At 37.3% G+C, this 20,926-nt stretch overlaps 1 protein-coding gene across 3 annotated transcripts; it reads left to right on the top strand.

Moving 5' to 3' along the window:
* Positions 1–329: 329 nt before the first annotated feature.
* LOC133843697 (formin-like protein) lies at positions 330–20,922 on the top strand. 3 transcript variants are annotated; one of them, XR_009894531.1, is made up of 10 exons: positions 602–1,010; positions 9,643–9,726; positions 14,212–14,298; positions 14,807–16,465; positions 16,529–16,748; positions 16,812–17,104; positions 17,168–17,722; positions 17,781–17,882; positions 18,042–18,465; positions 19,147–19,289. XR_009894531.1 is itself a non-coding variant. In XM_062277348.1 (9 exons), exons 1-9 carry the CDS (start codon positions 750–752, stop codon positions 19,387–19,389), a joined length of 3,531 nt encoding a protein of 1,176 aa, XP_062133332.1. In that variant the 5' UTR covers positions 330–749; the 3' UTR covers positions 19,390–20,922. The 3 variants fall into 3 exon arrangements, 2 of the variants coding, with proteins under 2 accessions (XP_062133332.1, XP_062133331.1); XM_062277348.1 differs by lacking the exon at positions 18,042–18,465 and having other exon boundaries at positions 330–1,010; positions 14,780–16,465; positions 19,147–20,922; XM_062277347.1 differs by lacking the exon at positions 18,042–18,465 and having other exon boundaries at positions 19,177–20,922.
* The last annotated feature ends 4 nt before the right edge of the window (positions 20,923–20,926 follow it).

Genomic DNA, 20,926 nt, shown 5'->3' with positions numbered 1-20,926 from the left:
TGTTTGTTCAGTTGCACATAAGAAGTAGCAGCAGCCGCAGCCGCAGCAACAACAACAAGCATATTACTCACTTTGCGTCATTTGTGCTTCGAACAAAATTCTTTTAGGGCGTGTAAATGTATGCGTGTGTGTCTCGCACACAACTACATTTATGTAAATAATATTGCAGTTAAGAAGTGCTTGCATTGGCAAAACCAAAAAGGGAAATAAAACAACAACACAGCAACTTTTTCGCCAAAGTTCAATAAAAAAAAATATTTACAACTCTTGGCCAAACACACTAACAAATTACAAAAAAATATATATATATTTCAAATATATATACATAAAGAAGAAATAAACATATTTTCGGCAAATTTATACAGACAATAAAATCGAAATTAAAAGCGAAGCACAAGGCAAGGCAAAGCAGCCAGAACAACAGCAACAACATCGCTTTGGATATCTTCAACGAAATCAAAGAGCAACTGTCAAGTTGCCCCGAACGCACTCGTGCCCTTTGCCGCACTGTATGGGGCGCGGTATCAACGTCCCTTAGCACAGCGCTAACTGCGGCGGCGAGCATCGAAGCCGGCGACGACCGCGACGACGGTGGCGGTGGCGGAGGCGGAGGCAGAGCTAGAAGCGGTGGCGGTGGTGCTGCTGCTGCAGGCGGCGGCTGGTGCACCGCAATAACATCAACGAGCTCTTCAAATCACGGAGCAACTGCATCGGCAACAACAACAACCAGCAGCCGCTTTGCCACCATCATGGGAGCCGTCAAATCACGCACCATGATCAACGATCTGGATCGCGATCGCGATCGTGATGAGCAGCAGCAGCAGCATCCACAGCTGAGAAATGGTCACCATGGCTCCTCAATTGGTGGCACACTGCAGAAGCAGGATCTTCGCTACGACATCGGCTCCAGTTCGCAGTATCATCATGTGCGGCAACCAAGTGTCCGCAGTCGCAGCCAACAACCGATGCCCACCACCGATGAGCTGGATCGACGTTTCGCCAAAGTCTTGGTAAGTTCAACTACCCAAAGAAGGATAATTAGTATATACAACCATATATATAAAGTATATCTGTAGTTGGCCCCTATCTCTGCGATCCACCCTCAATGCATTGTCAGTGCCCATCTCTCTCTAACTCTTGCATGCGCGGCTGATTGATGAGCTCATCTCATCTCTCGAAAGTGTGCGTGTAATTGTTTGTGTGTGTGTCGTGCGAGAGTGTGTGTGTGTGTGTGTTTGTGTGAGTCGATAACCCCAGCTGAACTCCTTGACATCTTTTACGCTGCATTTTGCAGTGATATCTTCATGAGAGTTCAGCATCAGCTGACTCTTTATTAGATCTACAGTTGGCTATTTTTAGATATTTTGTATTTCAACCCTAAGCATATTACAAGTTCTGAAATTACTACTTACGTATTTGTCTTGGTAAAAATGAGAATTATTGTACATTTTGAATTAATGAACCCGTTAAGTGATTAAATTAAAAAGTGTACAACTCTTTCTATATTTATGATTCTTAAATTACGACACAAGTTTCATTGTAGTACAAATGAGAGTCTGCAAATTGAAGAGTATTTCTTTGACGCACAAATGTTTATTTTTGTTAGGAGATTTTGACCGAAAACTTGGCCAAATTTGCATTTAGATGAATGAAATAATAGAACCTGTTAAGTGTTTATATTATACACAATTTTTTGTTGATATGCAAATGCTTTTTGGCAATAACAAAGAGTTTTTCATTTAGCTTGCCAAAAATTGTTTATTTAGAGTTCAGGAAGTGAACTGGAAAACTTTTGGTTTTCTAATTGATAATTAGGAATTAAATTCTAATTTAATTTCGAGCTGCATCACATTTTACAAAAAAGAAAAATTAGAAATGCAATAAATTGTTAGTAAATTTGTCTTGTATATAAAAAACAATTTAAAAAATATTACAAATTTATCAAAAATTCATTTGAATTGAATCAAATTCATGTCTAAACAAAAATAATTACATTTTCTGTGAAGTTTTAAGTGTGGATAGTTTTGTGATTATCGTAATGCTTGGCATGTTAAAGTAAATTAAAGAGAGTTTATTATTTATTTATTAGATTCTTGACAATATATAATTAAGTGCATAATTAGAAAACGTTTTTTGATATATTGACACAAATAAACCAATTTAAGTAAATTAAATTAAGTAAAATCAATCAATCGATTAGAGGTTAGTTAAATAAATAGAAACAATTTATCAAACAATGTTTATTTGCATGAAATCAAAGTCGTAGTTAAGCGTAAACAATTGATTTGTCTGTGCAGTTCTTAGTGTTGAAAGTATTGTGATTTTCATATGACTTGGCATGCCCCAAAGTTCCACTGGGTATTGTCTCATTTGTGTGTGTTCTGCGTCGATGTTGCTATCTCGCTTTCGCTGCACCACGCTCTGGCGGCGTTCTGTTCTGTTTGTCATCCATGGTGAAGTGCTGCTCCAGAGCACCCCAGGCAACAAAGTCGAACTTAATTAAACAATGGGCGCGCGCTTGATTATTGCCAAAAAAGAGACAATAAAATGAGACACATAAAAATACAACAAATAAGAGTGACACAATCCCAATCCCATTTCCAATCCCAAAACCATTTCAAATCCAAATCTCAATCCGAAGCTGCCGCATGCAAAAGGCAAATAAAAGCAAATTGATCGATTGTCGTCGTTCTCTTTCCCACAATGCTGACTCATTCCATTCAGCTGCCGTTGCTGTTGGGGCCTAGCTTATCGGTATTTCTCACCCGATTTGGTTATAAATACACTTATACACACTTATACAAATATAAAGAATACACGAAATCTTTATATTTATATGCGCTCAACTCAAGTTCTCACTTATCAACATCGTTCGCCGTTTCCCCGTCTTAAATATTGTGCTGTAATATGAAACGCAACTCAACGAGTTCTTTCTTTACACTTTACGCTTGTTTTAGACCCGTTCCCTATCGTCCGAATGGAGCATTATTATTTTGTCAAGTTGCATGCAACATCATTTCAATTTGTATATAGGTGAATTACCATATGTGTGGCATCGAATGTCTCGCTCGATTTGCAGATAAGACACATTTATTCAGATTTGTGTTGAAAGAGTTACGAATATTGATAATAATACATATTTCAAGATATAAGTGTTGAATTTATTTTTATGAGTTTCATTGAAAGAGTGAAAAAGAGAATATAGTCGGAAGAAAATCGACAGATTTCAACTTGATTGCAATTTATTTATTTTTGTATAATTATAGAGTGGGGAATATAAATAAAATTGCAATATATTGTATTTTTCTTTCTTTTTCAAATGTATATCAGCTCAGGCCTTCAACCTGAAATTGAAATTATAAAAGTATGATATTATATTTGTTTCTGGGAAACTATATTCTATTATTTTCTATTCTTCTGATCCCAAGGTATGATATTCTAAAGCAGATATCTTTTTCCTCTCTTTATCTCGGTAGCTGTTAAAATATTGTTATAGATCTCTTGTTTTTATCGCTTATGGATGTTTTCGGGCTTCAAGGGTATTCAGACTTCAATTTGCCATAGATAACACTTGTTGATTATTCTTGTTTATTTTGTTTGCCTCTTTTTTTGGCACTGAAAACTGTTTGACTACTTTTTTTTGTTTACTCTTGTTGTTTTTCTGCTCTTTTGTTGTACTACTCAAAATGTGTATTGTCATTTCGGTAGCGTTTTGGCCTCGTCGCGTCTGAGCTGGCCACATCAAGCCGGGCCAGCGGGCCAGGCCAAAAGGCTTAGGCTAATTTATGTTTACTTTTTATTTAGGAGCTGTTTAGTTGACTTGACGTCTGATTCTCTGCCCTTGCCCCTGTTGTGTCCGTGCCTTCAATTGAGAGCAATTGTTGTGCCTCATTCATGGCTATAAATAGTCGTAAGTAATTTTTTCTCTTTTGCCGCTAATAATTTGCGTTTTATGCCTAATCGGAGGCAGTTGGTGCAGATGTTTCCGGTTAGCTGCAAAGGCAGCAACAACAACAAGAGCATCAGCATCAGCAACATCGTCACAATGCTCTGCGTGGGTTGATTGAACTTAACATTTCGCTTGCAGATGCAGACTGCAAATTGACTGAGCATCAAGCTGAGCAAACAAAATCTTTGCCTCTTTCTGTCAACGCAGTCTCTTCGATTTACAATATTATATTTCCCCTTTTGGCATGCAGAACGCGTTCATAATGAAAATTGTTTGCCTTTCATAGAAATTAAATGAAGTCATCAAAACCCATTACAAATTTTAGTTTATTTTATGAATGAATCATTCTTTACTTTGCGCGTTTAATCTGTAGAGTATTGGTTCATATATATTGTCCACTTTATAAAACATTTGCTGTACTATAAATCTTAACAGTTCTTAAGTATTTTCCTTAGAAATTATTTTACCGGATGTATCATAGTTTGTTTAACTTGAGTATCTTAATCTTATTCAACTTTATTCGGAATTGATTTTGTTAAGTTTGTTAGAACCACAAAAGGAAATACAATAAATGGTTCAGTTGATAAGGCTCATAGTTTAAGTTTGAAATGATTTGCAATCTTTATAAAATTAAATGTTGTGCTGTGTATACATTTGTGGTTAAATTCTATTTCATAAGGTATATTAAATACTTGGAAATGCTAAACAATATAGGACCCGATGAAACTGCAATATTTTTATAGCTTTCACAATGGGGAAAACAATCTGTGGTTGACTTAATTATAATTAATAGTGGTTTAATATTTTGATTGCCTTTGAATGTACATAAACTTAAATAGGCTTAAGTTAATGGCCATGACTGTCTGTCAGTCTCTCTGTCTCTCTGACTGTCTGACTCTCTGCTTGTGGTTTATGCATATGTGGTGTCTGTTGTGGGTGTCGTTAGACTAACCACATAAAATCCTCATTAATTTACAAGCTTTCACACAACAACGACAACTGGAGTGCAACAACAAATGACTTTCACTCGTTTAATCATCATGATCATTGGGAGGGTTTCAGTCATCTTTGTCTAGAATGTGTTTATCGTAATGGGGCTCTGTGTGTCGTCGCTCTTAATGGCATTTTCAGTGGCTGACAGAAACCGCAGGTCTGACAACAACCCAAAAAAGCTGGCAGAAAGAAGAAGATGCAGCAAAACCACAACAGTTGTTGTTTTGTTTTTTTTTGTTGAATTAATACCCATTGTTTGTAGTCAGTCATTCAGCACTTTGATGACTTTGTCAGCATTTGTCCATTTACTTCGCTCGGCTTGAGCTTTATCTAATAAAACTGCGCAAAATAAAAAAAAAACGCAAAACTAAAACAACGATTACAACACACAACCGGAGTGTGTGTTTGTATTTATCTATTTTACATATAGAGCGTACATTTGTTTATCGTTGTGCTTCAACTTCCTTGGCGGGCCCTTTGGGGCCATTCGCTTCTTGCGGTTTGCAAAATGTGGAGAATGTGGAGAAGCAAAGAAAAGAACAGAAACTCGAATGCATCTGTTCTTTTGCGCATGATGAGATAGACTCAATGTGAACTGAAGTACGACCGACCCATAAACGGGTCATGTAGCACCCATCAATTATCGAAACATTTTGTTCTGCAACTGCAGTTTAGAAATTCGCGTAATAGCTCGTAAAATTGCGGTGATTTTATTCTAAAGAATCTCTTTATAAACTAGGTATGATAAATTAGAAAAAAATGAGTTGTAATTTAATGAAATTTTGAGCGGACTATTAGAAAATTTCAATTTTTAAAAGTAATTCTAGGTATGAGAAATAAGAAAGCTGAAAATTATTAAAGTATTATTAGTAAATTAGTATTTTTTAAAATAAATCATATACTTCCATCAAGAAAGTAGCAACTTCCAAGAGCATTTTATATTTGAAATAATTTATCGATTATTAGTATCATACATTTAGTAAATATTATTTCAAATAAATAAATATCAACATTTAGCTGCTAAGTATGAATGAATAGCTGATCTATTACTAATGTTGACTAATATTTATCTTTAAATTATTGTCATTCATATACTTAACATCAAAAATAAGCTTACTGTTTGTAAAAATATTATTAAAAATTAAACAAAAAGTTTTGGCTAAAAAATTAGAAATTGCTCAGAACAATAAGTGACTTATCGATTATGTATATTAACTATTATTTGCTTAACTTTAACTTATGAGCTTCGCATCTCAGTTTTTTCTCGATCTCCCCACAGCACGCATCAAGTGTTGAAATTGCATGTTGCACTTGCGATTTATTTACTTATCAAGCTGCTCATTTTGATTTACTTTCAGTTGGCAAAATGCTAATTAAATGCTTTTTTCGCATCGCACAATTTTTTTTCACAGTCAATTATTATGAATTTACACGAGTCTTCCGAGTCTTTTAACTGTGTGTTAATTAAGCCAAACAATTACTTCATTGTCATGCAATTTTCTTACAAAGTTTTTTTTGTCTGCCGTTGATGTTGTTTTTGCTTGTTTTGTTGTCGTTTTGCGAAACGTGTTTAATGTAATATTTTACAATAAATATATTTCGCAGCAATAAAATAATGCAAATGAAAATGGAAAATTATTGCAACGCTTTTTTTTTCTTTTTTTCTTTGTTATGTTTTTTTTTTATTATTGATTCATTATTGCCTTTTATGAAGTGAGTAAATGGAAGTGCTGTGGGCTGCCCTTGCAGCGGCGATCGGCGATCGTCGTCCAATGTCATGACGCCCAGTTACCTTTCGCATACACTACTAGTCTACTCTGTCCCTCCTCCCCTTCTTCTACTCCCTTCCTCACCTCACCCCACAGACCCCCTTTTGCCGGTCTGTTATACTCGAGCCCCTTGACGCTGAGTGATTTGCCTCGACGCGCTTTTTAAACAGCAAACAATAATAAAAAAAAAATACGATTGTATATATGGAATAATAATGACAAAAGACTCGCTCTCTCATTTATTCTCTCTCGTTCTCTGTCTGTTTGTGTGTGTGTGTGTTTTATATATGTATTTATGCCAGAGCAGGCAAAATACAAAAATTGTGTCTATATAAATTAGTCAACAACACATAATAATAATCCATGTGCGCCTGACCGTCGCACCGGATACGCATTTTAAAAATTTTGTTCAATGACTGTCTTTGCGAATGTGTGTGTGAGTATGTGAGTGTGTGACTGTGTGTGTGCATAATGCCTATAGAGCCTATGGAACCCCTTTGCAGCGTTTTAGATGACTAAGCCAAGTCGTCTTCAATGTTGTTGCTACAATCAATTTAGATGCCGGCGACAATTGTTTGTGCTTATCCACGTGAATAGACTCATCCAATTTGTTACTCAAACGCCTCAGCTATTAAACCGCAATTTAACCACAAATTTTAAAAATAACGACATAATAATTATACAGAAATTTTAATTTTAAATGTGACTTACAAATTTCGAAATTTATGTAGTAATTTCAAATATTTACATTAATCATTTTATTCCAATTTGAACAATTACTTTTAATAACCAATTGAACTATCTTCTACATTATTCAATCGTTCAATCCTTGATTATTAACGATAATATTGATAATAATAATATTTATAACTATTTCTTAAATATAAAATACATATACATATTTTGTTCTTTAATTCCGAATAAATTTAAAATAATAATTCTATTCAATTTCGTAAAATGGGTTTTACATTGAACTATCTTTTAATTTAGCCATGCGTTTTTCTTTATTGTAAACGACATTTCATAATAAAAGAGTATTTATTGAAAGCGACGCTATAAAATATGTTTGTAATTTAATTCCGAATAAATTAAAATGAATAATTTTGTTAAAATTTGTTAAAAAGATTTGATGACCAATTTCACTATCTTTTTAATTTATTCATACGTTTTTCTTTACTGAAATCAACGGGATATTTTTAAGCACTTCAGCTGTTGATATACTCACTTTATAAACTCATTATATACGAGACCGCATGCCGTGATTCATCTAATGATTTTTCCTACGCGAAATGTATCTGTAAACAGTTTTATTTTTTACTAGCTGGAACACAAGATATAAATAAGCTCAATCATTGCTAAAAAATGCAAACATATTGCAAATCCAAGTGTTGGCTGAAATATTAGCAAAGGAATTCTTTGAAAAGGGAAACGGAAACGTTCAGACAGACAACATGGAACCGTTATGTATACACGATAAATTAATGTTTGAACTTTGAGAAAACAAATGCGAAAATGTCAAGAATTAATGTTCAACATGCGTTTTGACAAGCGACTCGATTTAATCTTTATTTGTTATGTCCTCCACTCAAGTTTCAAAAGCTTTTGATTAACATTAGGTTGAGTATTAAAGAAAAGAAGGTATCTTTCAGTCGTGTAGAAATATTTTGGAAAAGAATTCGAAGCTCGCGTTTTATTTGATTTTGTTGGCTTGTGGTTTTAATTTGTCTAAAATGTTATTTATTTATTTGGCATTCTTATCAACGTCCTCTTCAAAATTAACGTCTTCCCCCCTCTGGCTCCTCTATTGTGACTGGTCATCCACACCCTTTCCTGCGTAGTGTGTGTGTGTGTGTGTTTGTTGTATCTCGTGTTGAGTTGTGTGTTGTGGATGTGTTGGCACTCTAATTAGAAGTCGCCTGCAGCTGCACCCAATTTGAAGTCACGTAACGCATATATTTGCTGATTTCATTCCTCCATAGAATGTGTTGTATGTAAAATACTTTTACACTTCGCTGGGGGAGTTGTCCCTCGTTGGTCTGCTGATTGATCTTCTTGATTGAGTGAATCGAAATCGTTAAATCGCCCGCAGCAGATGCTTTAGCAAAAAAATACAAAATAAACGGAATGTGTTTGTTATTGTTTATTTTGTTGCTTTTGTAGCACAGGTGCAGCATATTCAGGTGTCGTTTTATTTTATGTCCCATTGCCATGAAATATTTAGGGTTTGCCTATATATTTACTGAGGTTACAGACCCCATTCAGTTCAAGTATTTTTTAATCATAAGTGTAGAAAAATTCAACAGGTTTTTAAGTGCACATTATTAACTAATGTGTTCTGCGTTTCCATTTCGCTTGAAATTCGCATTAAAAAGTCTTTACTTTATTGACTGTATTTATTGTTTTATTCTTGACATATATTGAATGTCTGAGGTATTTATAGCAACCTGCAATGAATTCTAAGAAAAACTTCCTAAACTCAGTTTTTGCAATAGATTAAATGCTTGTGATAAGAGAAGAAAAGCAAATAAACATTAAAGATAATAATAAATACGTTTTATGATTCATTTAGCTTAAGAACAATGTCGAATAGTTCACAATGACATTAATGGCTTTATCAAATGCTATCAATCAGTGCAAAAGAACATTAAGGTTGCAGTTGACTCTACACTTAAATCTCTTTGTTAATATCTCATTATCAAGCTGTGAAATCTTAAAGAGATTGTCAAAGCAATTCTAAGCTACAATATTTTTGACAGATGCTCAAGTTTTCCCACTGCAATCACATTGTGTGTATACATTTTGGATTTACGTTGTTTTAGATTTATGAGCATATAGCCTAATGACTTTTAAATGTTATACCCATTACCAAGTGACATTTATTTACCCGGTTTTTTTCTCTCTCGCTCTCTTCTCTTCTCTTTTTAATTGCAGGCTTCAATGGATCTGCCGCCGGATAAAGCCAAGCTCTTGCGTAATTACGATGACGAGAAGAAGTGGGACATGATATGCGATCAAGTAAGTAGACTTCATAAATTTCACAATTTAACTGCGTCAACTCACCAAAAAAAATAAAAATAAAACTAGTCTCCCTCTCTTCCCTCTCACGACATTTTTTGTTGGCTGCGTGTTTATCATTATCGTTGGCGTCCGAAACTTCCTGTTTATGGCGAAAACGCAAATTTCGCAGATTAAAAGTACTTCCTCCTTCCCGCTTCCCTCTTGCCCCTTAGCTAGTTTTCTAGTTTAATAGTTGTTGCTGTGGGCCAACGCCTAAAACTGTTTAGTCGCTGCGTTCGCTCGACACCTTGAACTCTGACCTTAAAGATACCCGACAAAGTCGCTCAGCTCTAATTAACTATGCCAAATGACATGTGCCTTAATTGTAACTTGCATGTGCGCTAGATAAAAGCAACTCGAAGTTCATTCGATGTAAGTTTACACGGGCATACATAACGCGAAATTAATGGATTGATTTGATGAAGTAGAAAATGATGTAGGAAACAAATAAAAGCTATAAACGTTTAACGATTATTTCTTGAATGTCAAGTAATATTTTATGTGGCTATTTGAAAGTAATATAATAGTGGAATCTATCGAATTAAAGACTTAAAAGATCTGTATAAAAAGGTGTTAGGTATAAAAACGGATATTAAGAGACTTAAGATCGGGATAAATTGGGTATTAGATTTAAGAATTCAAAGATTTATCACAGAAAAATAGATTGAGGTGTATATCATACCTTAAGACTTCTTCCGAAAGAGTATTCAAATATTCCAAATTTCCATTTTAATAAAAGCGTTTGTGTATTAGAAAGCAAATGAAGAAATTAACATGAACTTTTGAAGACATGCGACGATCTCTTTGGCAACTGCAGAAATTCCAGACTTCATTTGTCAACTGTTCTCATTCTAATTCAAGTCGAGACACATTATAAGATGATCATTTATAATGATCTCTCGCACAGCTGACACCTGAGAAAGTTGTTGCTGGCCCCTGCACTTGGAAATGGGATTGCTGTTCGTTCGTATCTGTGTGCAATTTATCTTGAATTTGAACTCGCATGAACTTCGTGTTAGAAGAGACTCTACATCTCTTCCCCCCTCGCTCTCTCTGTCTCTCTCGTCGTATGTGTTGATATATTTGCTTGGTATATATCATTATTCAGTGCGTGCTCGACGTTTGGTTATTTTGTTTTATTTTATTTGTTATTGTCATTGTCGTTGTCGCGTTTGATGCAAAATGAATCCAATTTCAAAACAATTTTCGGTGCTTGTTGAATCCAAATGGCGTTGGAACAATTCCCCACAATGGGGCATTAAAAGTATAACATATTCAGTATTAATGATTGCCCTGAACATTGAGAGCGGATGCGAAGAGAGGCGCAGGCGATTATATGGAATATATAGACAGTCAGTCAGACAGACAGACATGTGTTTGGTTCATGTCTACAAATTCACATTGCGTGTTCTCTTTTTGATGGAGAGGGGCTGCAACTGGAGTTATGACAAAACTATTAACGTGTGCGACAGAGCGTGGTTCGATTTGACTAAAGCTATGACAGAGGCTGAGGCTGAGGCTGATACTGAGGTTGGGGTCTGGCCAGCGCATTAAACTGGGTCACTGAATTTTCAAGAGCTGCGCCTAGAAAATATTCGCGTGCATTTGGCGTTGGAGTAGCACAACCAACACACGATTTATGCAGCTATGCAGTCGTGTTTGAGGATGCACTGCCCACAGATATCCTCTACAAGCGAAGTGAATTAATCAGCACAAGCTTCAAATATTTGCATGCGCATTCATTGTTGATAAGTCAAAGCATAATAATAGTTATGCGAATAATATTCCAATTAAAAGTTGATGATCCAAATAAGAATAACATTGGATGTAGCTAGAAATGCAAATAGTAACAGATGGAAATATAGTAATATAAAATATTAATATTTAATATATAATCTTCAATTTATTCTGAATAAGATGGAATATACCTAGAAATACAGAATTTAATAAAAATAAAAGGAATTTAAAGTCCCCTAGAAATACAAAACTTAAAAATAAATGGGATTTACAATTACACACATCCCATCTTATATAGAATAAGTATAAGATTATATATTATGAGAAATACATAACCTAAAAGCAACACTTAGGAATATGAAATAAATAGAATGAAAACTTGATTGCATTTTCCAAACTAAAACTGATAATTTAAGATATAGAAGCTATAAATATAATTTAAAAGCTTAAAGATACTTACATATAAATAGTGCCTAAATAAGATTGATAAGTTTAATATAACTATAAATTGAGAGCTTAAAGATATTTGTAATGAAGGTAACAGCAATTCATGAATTATATCTTACATAAAATATATATTTTATAGTAACTCACTCGGCGTTAATTACTTAATTTAAAAATAGATACAAGGTAATACCTTTCGAAATTAATTGTTCTTTGTTTTTGTAGTTATTTTTATTTTCTTATTCATAGTGTTCGACATTGCCCGTTGAAATCTGGTTGCAGGGTATTAAGACATTCTCTGTTGGCGGTTCCTTAACCGCCTGCATGCCAACAGACCTGTTTTCCATAAATTCAGGCACTTCTTGAATGAAAACGCAGCCCACAAACAATGGACAAGAGGACTTCTCTCGCTCTGTCGCGCTAGCTTGCTCTCTTTCTTTTTCCATCTCTCTTTCTCTCTCTTGTTCTGGTGGCTTTTAGCTCTGGCTGTTGTGCTGTTGATGCCAATCCCAGCGACGACGACAACAACATTGGCAAATCCAAAAGCACTCGACTGCACTTCAGCACCACTCACACGGCCTGTTGACGTTGCTGGTGCAGTCGCTGTAGTTGTTGCTGTGGTGCTGCGGTGCTGCGGTAGTGCGGTGGTGCGGTGGTGCTGCCTCCTCACAGTGACAAAATGCAAATTATTATGACTGCGATAAATTGCAGTTTTTAATCGCTGGAGCCGCTTGGACGCCCCATGCTCCATGCTTTAAATATATGTATATCTCTCTTTGTTTTGCTCTCGCTCGCTCTTTCTCTCTCTCTTTCTTTCTGCTTGCTGTTTTTCTATTTTGTGTGTTCGACTAGGAAAAGAATGAAACTGGTTTTCCTTCGAGTTGCTGTGAGTTGCACAGGCAACCAAAAACCCACACATAGTTTCAGTTGTAGTCATGCGTTGCTGTTGCCTTTTGTTGTTGTTGGCATAGTAAAAAGCCAAAAACAAGTATACCACGCTTCATGCTTAAAAATGTTTAAAAGTTAGGCAAGCTATCGATGCTTATATGATCGTCGCAAGACAGAGGAACAGCAGGGAGGCAGAGGAGGAGGAGGGGGAGGAGACACCCAGAGCTATAAACCGTAAACATTGTACACAAATATGCAGTTGGCGAGGCACAAACACCAAAAACTACCAAAGCAGCCAAAACAAAAGTAAAAGCCGCTAAGTTAGTGTTAATGCATGAGGAGGTATTTCCATTTGGCCCGCGCTCAATACTTGCTTATTTTTTCCTCCTCACTTCTTTGTTTTTTTCTTATTTTTTTTTCGACTCTAAAATATACTATAATGCGCATTGCGCCAGCTACCGTGTTCAATTAATAGCAGACATTATGTTAGTTTGAGCTGAAATAACTCATAACAACCATGCGCTCACTTCCTCGGTAATAGAAAAATATACTTACTATTATTATGTCTGGCAACCGAAGAAGTTGACTGCATTTTTCTAACGACATGCAAGCATTATGCATAACATATATTGATTTGTAAAAGTTGCAGTCGCTGTGTGAAAGAAGGTTTTTCAGAGTTGCAATCTTTTTTTATTAGAAATGTTTCCTTATATATTTATGCAAAGTTATCTTACTAAAAATATAAAGAAAACTAAATAAAAATATGAAGTTTCAATGGAAAAAATAAAACTAGAAAACTTACTAAAATGGGAAAAAAATAAAACTAATAAAAATGGAAATAAAACACATAATAAAAAATAAAAATAATAAAACAAGTTAAAAGTAAATGATTAAAATGTTCTATTGACTGTCGCTTTACCCAGAAATTATTGGTCCTTAAACAAAAAGGGAATAAAATAATACTATTAATAGTTGTTATTACAAATTATACATATTTGATTTCAATTCTGTAATCTTTCATCATGTATTCTGTTGCATAATCGTTATTTATATAACCGTATCAACACCTTATAATCTCAGAGACTATTAAAAATAAAGCTATAATCATTTTTTTAACCATTTGTTATATTAATATACCAAATATTCATTGTGGTATACTATATTGTGTTAATTTGGTGAACTTGCACCACACTGTTTTGCCTTCATTAAGAACAGATTTGTTTTACCATTTATACTATTAATTTATTACTTTCTTGACTTTTCTAATGTGTATAGAAAGGAAACCTTGAAGTTTAGGCAACTCAAATAACAATAGTATAAGAGTATCTCTTAGTCAGCTATACATTATTTATTTTTTCAATTATTTACTTCCAGGAAATGGTGCAGGCAAAGGATCCGCCCTCCCATTACTTGAGCAAACTGCGCACCTATTTGGACCCAAAGGCGTCGCGTAGTCATCGGGTAAGTTGTGCTGTAGTCTTGTAGCTAAATGTGAACTGTGAACTCTGTGACTCTGTCCTATGTAGTGTAGTTGTCCTATGTCTATCGTAGTTGTCTCTTAGTTTAATGTGTGGTGCGTTTGTTGCAGCGAAGCGACGCCATTCCCTTAACCGTTAACCGACTAAAGAAAACCTCAATCTCAAACTCTCAATCTGAATCTGAAACTGAATCTTTAATCATATAAAATCTATATGTGTTTGTTCCAATATTAATGTGTAAATTTCAATTTCTCTACTCACAACACTGACAACAACACCACATACACACACACAAAACACCCGAATCCTTCCCACTCTCCTTCCAACTTTTCCCTCTATCTCATCAATCAATCAATCGAAAACCACAATCATTCATTATGTGTTTAATCCCTGCACTCATTTGTTTCCCATTCCCGACACTTTCTTCTCTCTCTCTCTCTCTCTCTTCTCTCTTACACTTACAGCTGTATCTGTTCTACTTTCTTTGTCAGAAACGCAAAATGGTTGGCGAATCGACATCCACACAGGTGCTGCGTGATCTAGAGATCTCGCTGCGCACCAATCACATCGAGTGGGTGAAAGAGTTCCTCGACGATGCCAATCAGGGACTCGATGCGCTCGTTGATTATCTCAGCTTTCGGCTGCAGATGATGCGACACGAGCAACGCTTACAGGACGCCCTCAGCGAGTCCGACGAGCGTCTGATGCATCCCAATGGGATGCTCGATGCCAGCGAGGTGGGTCTGGGCAACAGTTCGATGAGTCCGGGCGGTGTGGGGGCCGGCAATGTGAGTCTAACCAATGGCGATGTGTCGCGCCATATGTCATCGGCCAGTCATGGCAATCACTCGCAATTCTCGTACAGCTTTGTACGTCCCACGATTGCCGAGGTGCTCGACAGTCCCAGCCTCAAGCGTCGCTCCCGGCACATCGCCAAACTGAACATGGGCGCTGCCACCGATGACATTCATGTGTCGATCATGTGCCTGCGTGCCATCATGAACAACAAGTATGGCTTCAATATGGTAATCCAGCATCGCGAGGCCATCAATTGCATTGCTCTCAGTCTCATACACAAATCATTGCGCACCAAGGCTTTGGTCCTGGAGCTGCTAGCGGCGATCTGTTTAGTCAAGGGTGGGCACGAGATCATCTTGGGCTCGTTTGACAACTTTAAGGATGTGTGCCAGGAGAAGAGACGCTTCCAAACGCTCATGGAGTACTTTATGAACTTTGAGGCCTTCAACATTGACTTTATGGTCGCCTGCATGCAGTTCATGAATATTGTGGTCCACTCGGTGGAGGACATGAACTATCGCGTCCACTTGCAGTACGAGTTCACTGCCCTGGGACTGGACACGTATCTGGAGAAGATACGCATGACCGAGTCGGAGGAGCTGAAGGTGCAAATCTCTGCGTATTTGGACAACGTGTTCGATGTGGCCGCCTTGATGGAGGATTCGGAGACAAAGACATCGGCATTGGAGCGGGTGCAGGAGCTGGAGGATCAGCTGGAACGTGAGATTGATCGCAATTCCGAGTTTCTGTACAAATACGCCGAGCTGGAGACGGAGAACCTGACGCTGAAGGCGGAACAGGAGCAGCTGGCTGTGATGCGACTGCAGCTGGAGGAGCAGTTGAATGCCCTGCAGCGCATGCTGCAGCAGAACGAGCAGGAGCTCAAGAAGCGCGACACGCTGTTGCACAACAAGAATCTGGAATTGCAAACGCTGTCACGTTCCCTGCCACGTTCCGCGTCCAGCGGCGACGGTTCACTGGTCAATGGCAGCCTGTTAACAGGCACAACCACACATGGCGGAGCCTCATCACCGCTGCCACCGCCGCCGCCACCAGCTTTGCCTGCAGCAGCGGCAGCTGCACCACCGCCGCCTCCACCACCAGCGCCACCTGCACCGCCACCGCCGCCCATGATGCCGGGCCTGAGTCCGTTGGGCAGTCCCAATGGCAGCGTCACCTCGACAGTTCCCTCGCCACCGCATGCTCCGCCCATGCTCAGCTCCTTCCAGCCACCTCCGCCGCCAGTTGCTGGCTTTATGCCTGCTCCAGATGGTGCCATGACCATCAAGCGCAAGGTGCCAACGAAGTACAAGCTCCCCACGCTCAACTGGATAGCACTGAAGCCCAACCAGGTGAGCTTTACTTAATGTTAAATGTTTAAATGACATTCAGTTACAATTTTCTTTACTTTTTAGGTGCGTGGCACAATCTTCAATGAGCTGGATGATGAGAAGATCTACAAGCAAATCGACTTCAATGAGTTTGAGGAGCGCTTCAAGATTGGCATCGGCGGTGCGCTGTCCAATGGCAGCAATGGCAGCGAGGTGGATGGCACGCTCTCCTGCTATCCCAGCAAACGCTTCAAGAAGCCCGATAATGTGTCGCTGCTGGAGCACACGAGATTGAGAAACATAGGTGAGCCAAAGACTAGCATAAAATCAAATTCATGTACTAATTTATTTGTCTTCTCTTTCACAGCAATCTCTCGTCGTAAACTGGGCATGCCCATTGACGATGTGATTGCCGCAATACACAGTTTGGATTTGAAGAAGTTGTCGCTGGAGAATGTGGAGCTACTGCAGAAGATGGTGCCCACCGATGCGGAAGTCAAGGTCTACAAGGAGTACATCATCGAGCGCAAGGATCAGAATCTGCTCACCGAGGAGGACAAGTTCATGTTGCAATTGTCACGCGTCGAACGCACCTCATCCAAGCTGGCCATTATGAATTACATGGGCAACTTCGTCGACAGCGTTCACCTCATTAGTCCGGTAAGTGTAATGAAGAGTATTCAATTAATTGAATTAATAACTAATCTCTTTCTGTCCTCTTAGCAAGTGCAATCGATTGCCAGCGCATCGAATTCGCTGAAGCAGTCCAGAAAGTTCAAGGCTGTGCTGGAAATAGTGCTGGCCTTTGGCAACTATTTGAATAGCAACAAACGCGGTCCAGCCTACGGCTTCAAGCTGCAATCGCTGGACACACTGATTGACACCAAGTCATCGGACAAGCGTTCCACGTTGCTCAACTACATTGTGGCCACCATTAGGGCCAAATTCCCAGAGCTGTTGAACTTCGAGTGCGAGCTCTATGGCACTGATAAGGCGGCCTCTGTGGCGCTGGAGAATGTTGTGGCCGATGTGCAGGAGCTGGATAAGGGCATGGAGTTGGTGCGCAAGGAGGCCGAGTTGCGGGCGAAGGGCACACAGACGCATATACTGAGGGATTTCCTCAACAACAGCGAGGACAAACTGAAGAAGATCAAGAGTGATTTGCGTTTGGCGCAGGATGCGTTCAAAGAGTGCGTCGAATACTTTGGCGATTCATCTCGCAATGCAGATGCGGCTGCCTTTTTTGCACTGATTGTTCGCTTCACACGCGCCTTCAAGGTGAGAGACGAAGTTTTTCAATAAATAAACTTGTCTGAACTGTATTTATTGTGTGTAGCAACTGGATTTGGAGAATGAGCAGCGTCGTCGCCTCGAGCAGGCGAAAAAGGAGAGCGATCAGGTCATAATGCGCAACAAGGTCAATCAAAAGAAGCAACAGGTGAGTGGACGGCTGGGTGGAAGCTTAACGGCCGGCAGCAAGGCGGCCAACTCCTTCAAGTTTGTGTCATTCATATGAGATTCGATACTGTTCTCTGATCTGATTCTGATCTGCTTTTGATCCTGGAAATGTAACATGTTATGCTTTTAATTTATCCAGCAACAAATATATTGCCGGCTTAGCTTTGCCAGGCAGCATAGCACTGTGGATATGTCTCCCTAACTGCCAATTATGCCTACCTACCACCCACCTACATATGTAAACCATAACTGCAAGGCTCGCAACTTCTTAGCACGCACTCTGGTTATTTGGCTAACATCCTCTAGTAATACTCTCTCTCTCTTGGGGGCGGGCAGACTGGTTGCTGGTGCACGATGAATTTGGGCTAAGCTACCCAAATAAAAGAAAACTATCACAAAATAGAACACCTCAACCTATACTACCAACAACATTATCACGACCAAAATACCACCACAACCACCAACCACAACCACCACCAAAATACCACCAATCCACTAGCACGTAAACACCTTTGGGGCGGCATGTGATGGAACTTGTTTGTGTTTAAAATATATATTCTAGTGTAAGTCGCTTGGCTTGAGTGTTTGTATGTGTGATGCGTGTTTTTCGTTGTTGCTAACTTGTCCCTAATGAATTGGCGCCTTCCTTCCCCTGTCTCCTAATCCCCGTTCCACTTCAGTGTCTCTTAATCCAAATCCCCAAATTTGTAGAAATGCATGTATTCTTCAGTTTATTGGATTGCAAATAGATTAACGATTTAAAGGCTTCAGATTAAAGCATGAAAATTGAAAATGCCTTTTTTTTTCATTTTCTTGTCTTAAAAAAAAATAATGTTTGTAAAGTTTGTGTATTTTTGTGTATTTTCATTTATGTGATATTCAGATACAGCTAATAGACTTATAGATGGATTTTAATGCTGGCACATTAATATGATTCAATTTTTTTCATTTTGGAATGTCTGGCTGGCTACCAAAATTTACAAAAAAAACATATTTAGCTCATTTTATTTTTCCAAATTATATATTTATATTACATTTATGTCAACTAACCCAAGCCTAACACAAATCCTACACTAAATTCTGTATTCCTGACTAAGAACTAATTCCTGAAACTTGCATCTACTTTAAAAATGAAATTCGTTAATAAATTTCTGCAAAATCTTTTAATAGTTTCTGGTGCTGGCTAATGTTTAATGCGGAAACTTTTCTCTTTTGTTTTCACACTGTACGTTGTTGTCGAACAGTTGCCTACAACTTGCGCACTCTCCTTGCAGGATGCCGTCATCAATGAGCTGAAGAGCAAAGCGCATTCGGTGCGCGAAACGAAACTGTTGCAGCAGGATGAGGTCTACAATGGGGCATTGGAGGACATTCTTCTGGGGCTCAAGAGCGAGCCCTATCGCCGAGCAGATGCTGTGAGGCGCTCCCAACGCCGACGCATTGACAACCATCGCTTGTCACGCACTCTGGAAGAGATGGACTGCTAGACTGGCCTAGATTATTGGTCAGCTAATTTGAGGGCAAAGGCAAAAATCAAAATTCAAAACTGAAGCAAAAAAAAAAAAACTACAAAAAACATGAAAAAGAAAAGAAAAATTATATTAATAACGAAAAAAGTGTAAACGTATTAGAATGAGATACTGCATATGTGATTGGGCGATTTAATTGTTTGGACAAATACACACACACATATGTATATATACATACATATATACAGTAGCAGAGACACACACACATACACATTCCCAAAACCCGATATTTGTGCTTTTTACTCGAATACATTAACTATATATTTTTGATTTATAGTTTTTTTCGTCTTGCATGCTATTCCAAAAGTTTGTATCTCAAATTTCCCGGTACTACGACTACCTTTCTCTGTGAATCTCAATACTGAGATGATATTCAATCGATCGCCAAAATTTGTGAAATGCGTTTTTATACTTATGTATTTGATGGCATAGCGAATAGGTTTAAAAGCGTTTACACGGCGTATTTATCACATTTTAATTGTTAAATTAATGGTCTGTAAATACATATATAAATACATATATATTACTATATATATATTTTTAACGATTGTAAGTTTTAAACCAAATTGGAATTATTTTTTGCATCCGAGATGGCACTATTTTGTTTTTAAGTTGTATTTTTATCAATTTTTACATCTTTTAGTTAAGCTAATGAATTGTATGATGAAAGCATAATACATTAAATTGTACATTTCCTATTTTAATAATCGATTATTATTATTATTATTATGTTATTAATTTTGTTGTAATATATATTATCACACTCTTACACACTTTGCACACTGCTTAACAAAAGTAAACACAAATGCAATCGCCAAATATTGCAAGCAACATGAACAATTTTTGTACACGCAATACATTTTTAGAACGTTTTTTAAAAATATACACAAACAATTGAAAATCCAATTTTATAGCATTTTATGTAGATTTTTTATACAAAAAACTATGCATACATATTTATATATGTATGAATATGTAATATTTATGCAATTTATGAGCCAATTTATTCTCACAAGCCACGAAATCTTTGACGAAGACTGATATGGAGCAGTTAAAAATATACAACAAATACACGCAAATATATACAAAAAAAAATTAATTATTGAAAAGCTTTTTCGAATATACAGACCAGATGTCTAGTGTCTTTCATTTTCTAAACTCTCAAAACTTAACGAATTTAGTTGAACTATAAGCACTAACTACAAGTATAATGATAATTCACATACTTACGTATATATAATTTAAGTTAATACATATGTATGTACATAAATATACATATGTATGTACGCAGTGCCATTGGCATGATTGACATGGTCCTTATGCATATCTTTTCGTTAAATGTTTTTTTAGTTTGCCAAAAAAAAAAGGAATATGAAAATAAAACGAAAATGATAGCGACGCGTTTAATAAATTAGCAAGCTGCATTGTTAGTTTTTAATATTGTGTTATTTAATTTGATAAGCAACAGCATGGTATACGACAAAAAAAGAACGAT

The sequence above is a fragment of the Drosophila sulfurigaster genome, chromosome 3 (assembly GCF_023558435.1).
Source record: "Drosophila sulfurigaster albostrigata strain 15112-1811.04 chromosome 3, ASM2355843v2, whole genome shotgun sequence".
Classification (NCBI taxonomy): Eukaryota; Metazoa; Arthropoda; class Insecta; order Diptera; family Drosophilidae; genus Drosophila; species Drosophila sulfurigaster.
The sequence above is the reverse complement of the archived record's forward strand: the minus strand, read 5'-3'. Positions and strand labels throughout refer to the sequence as shown.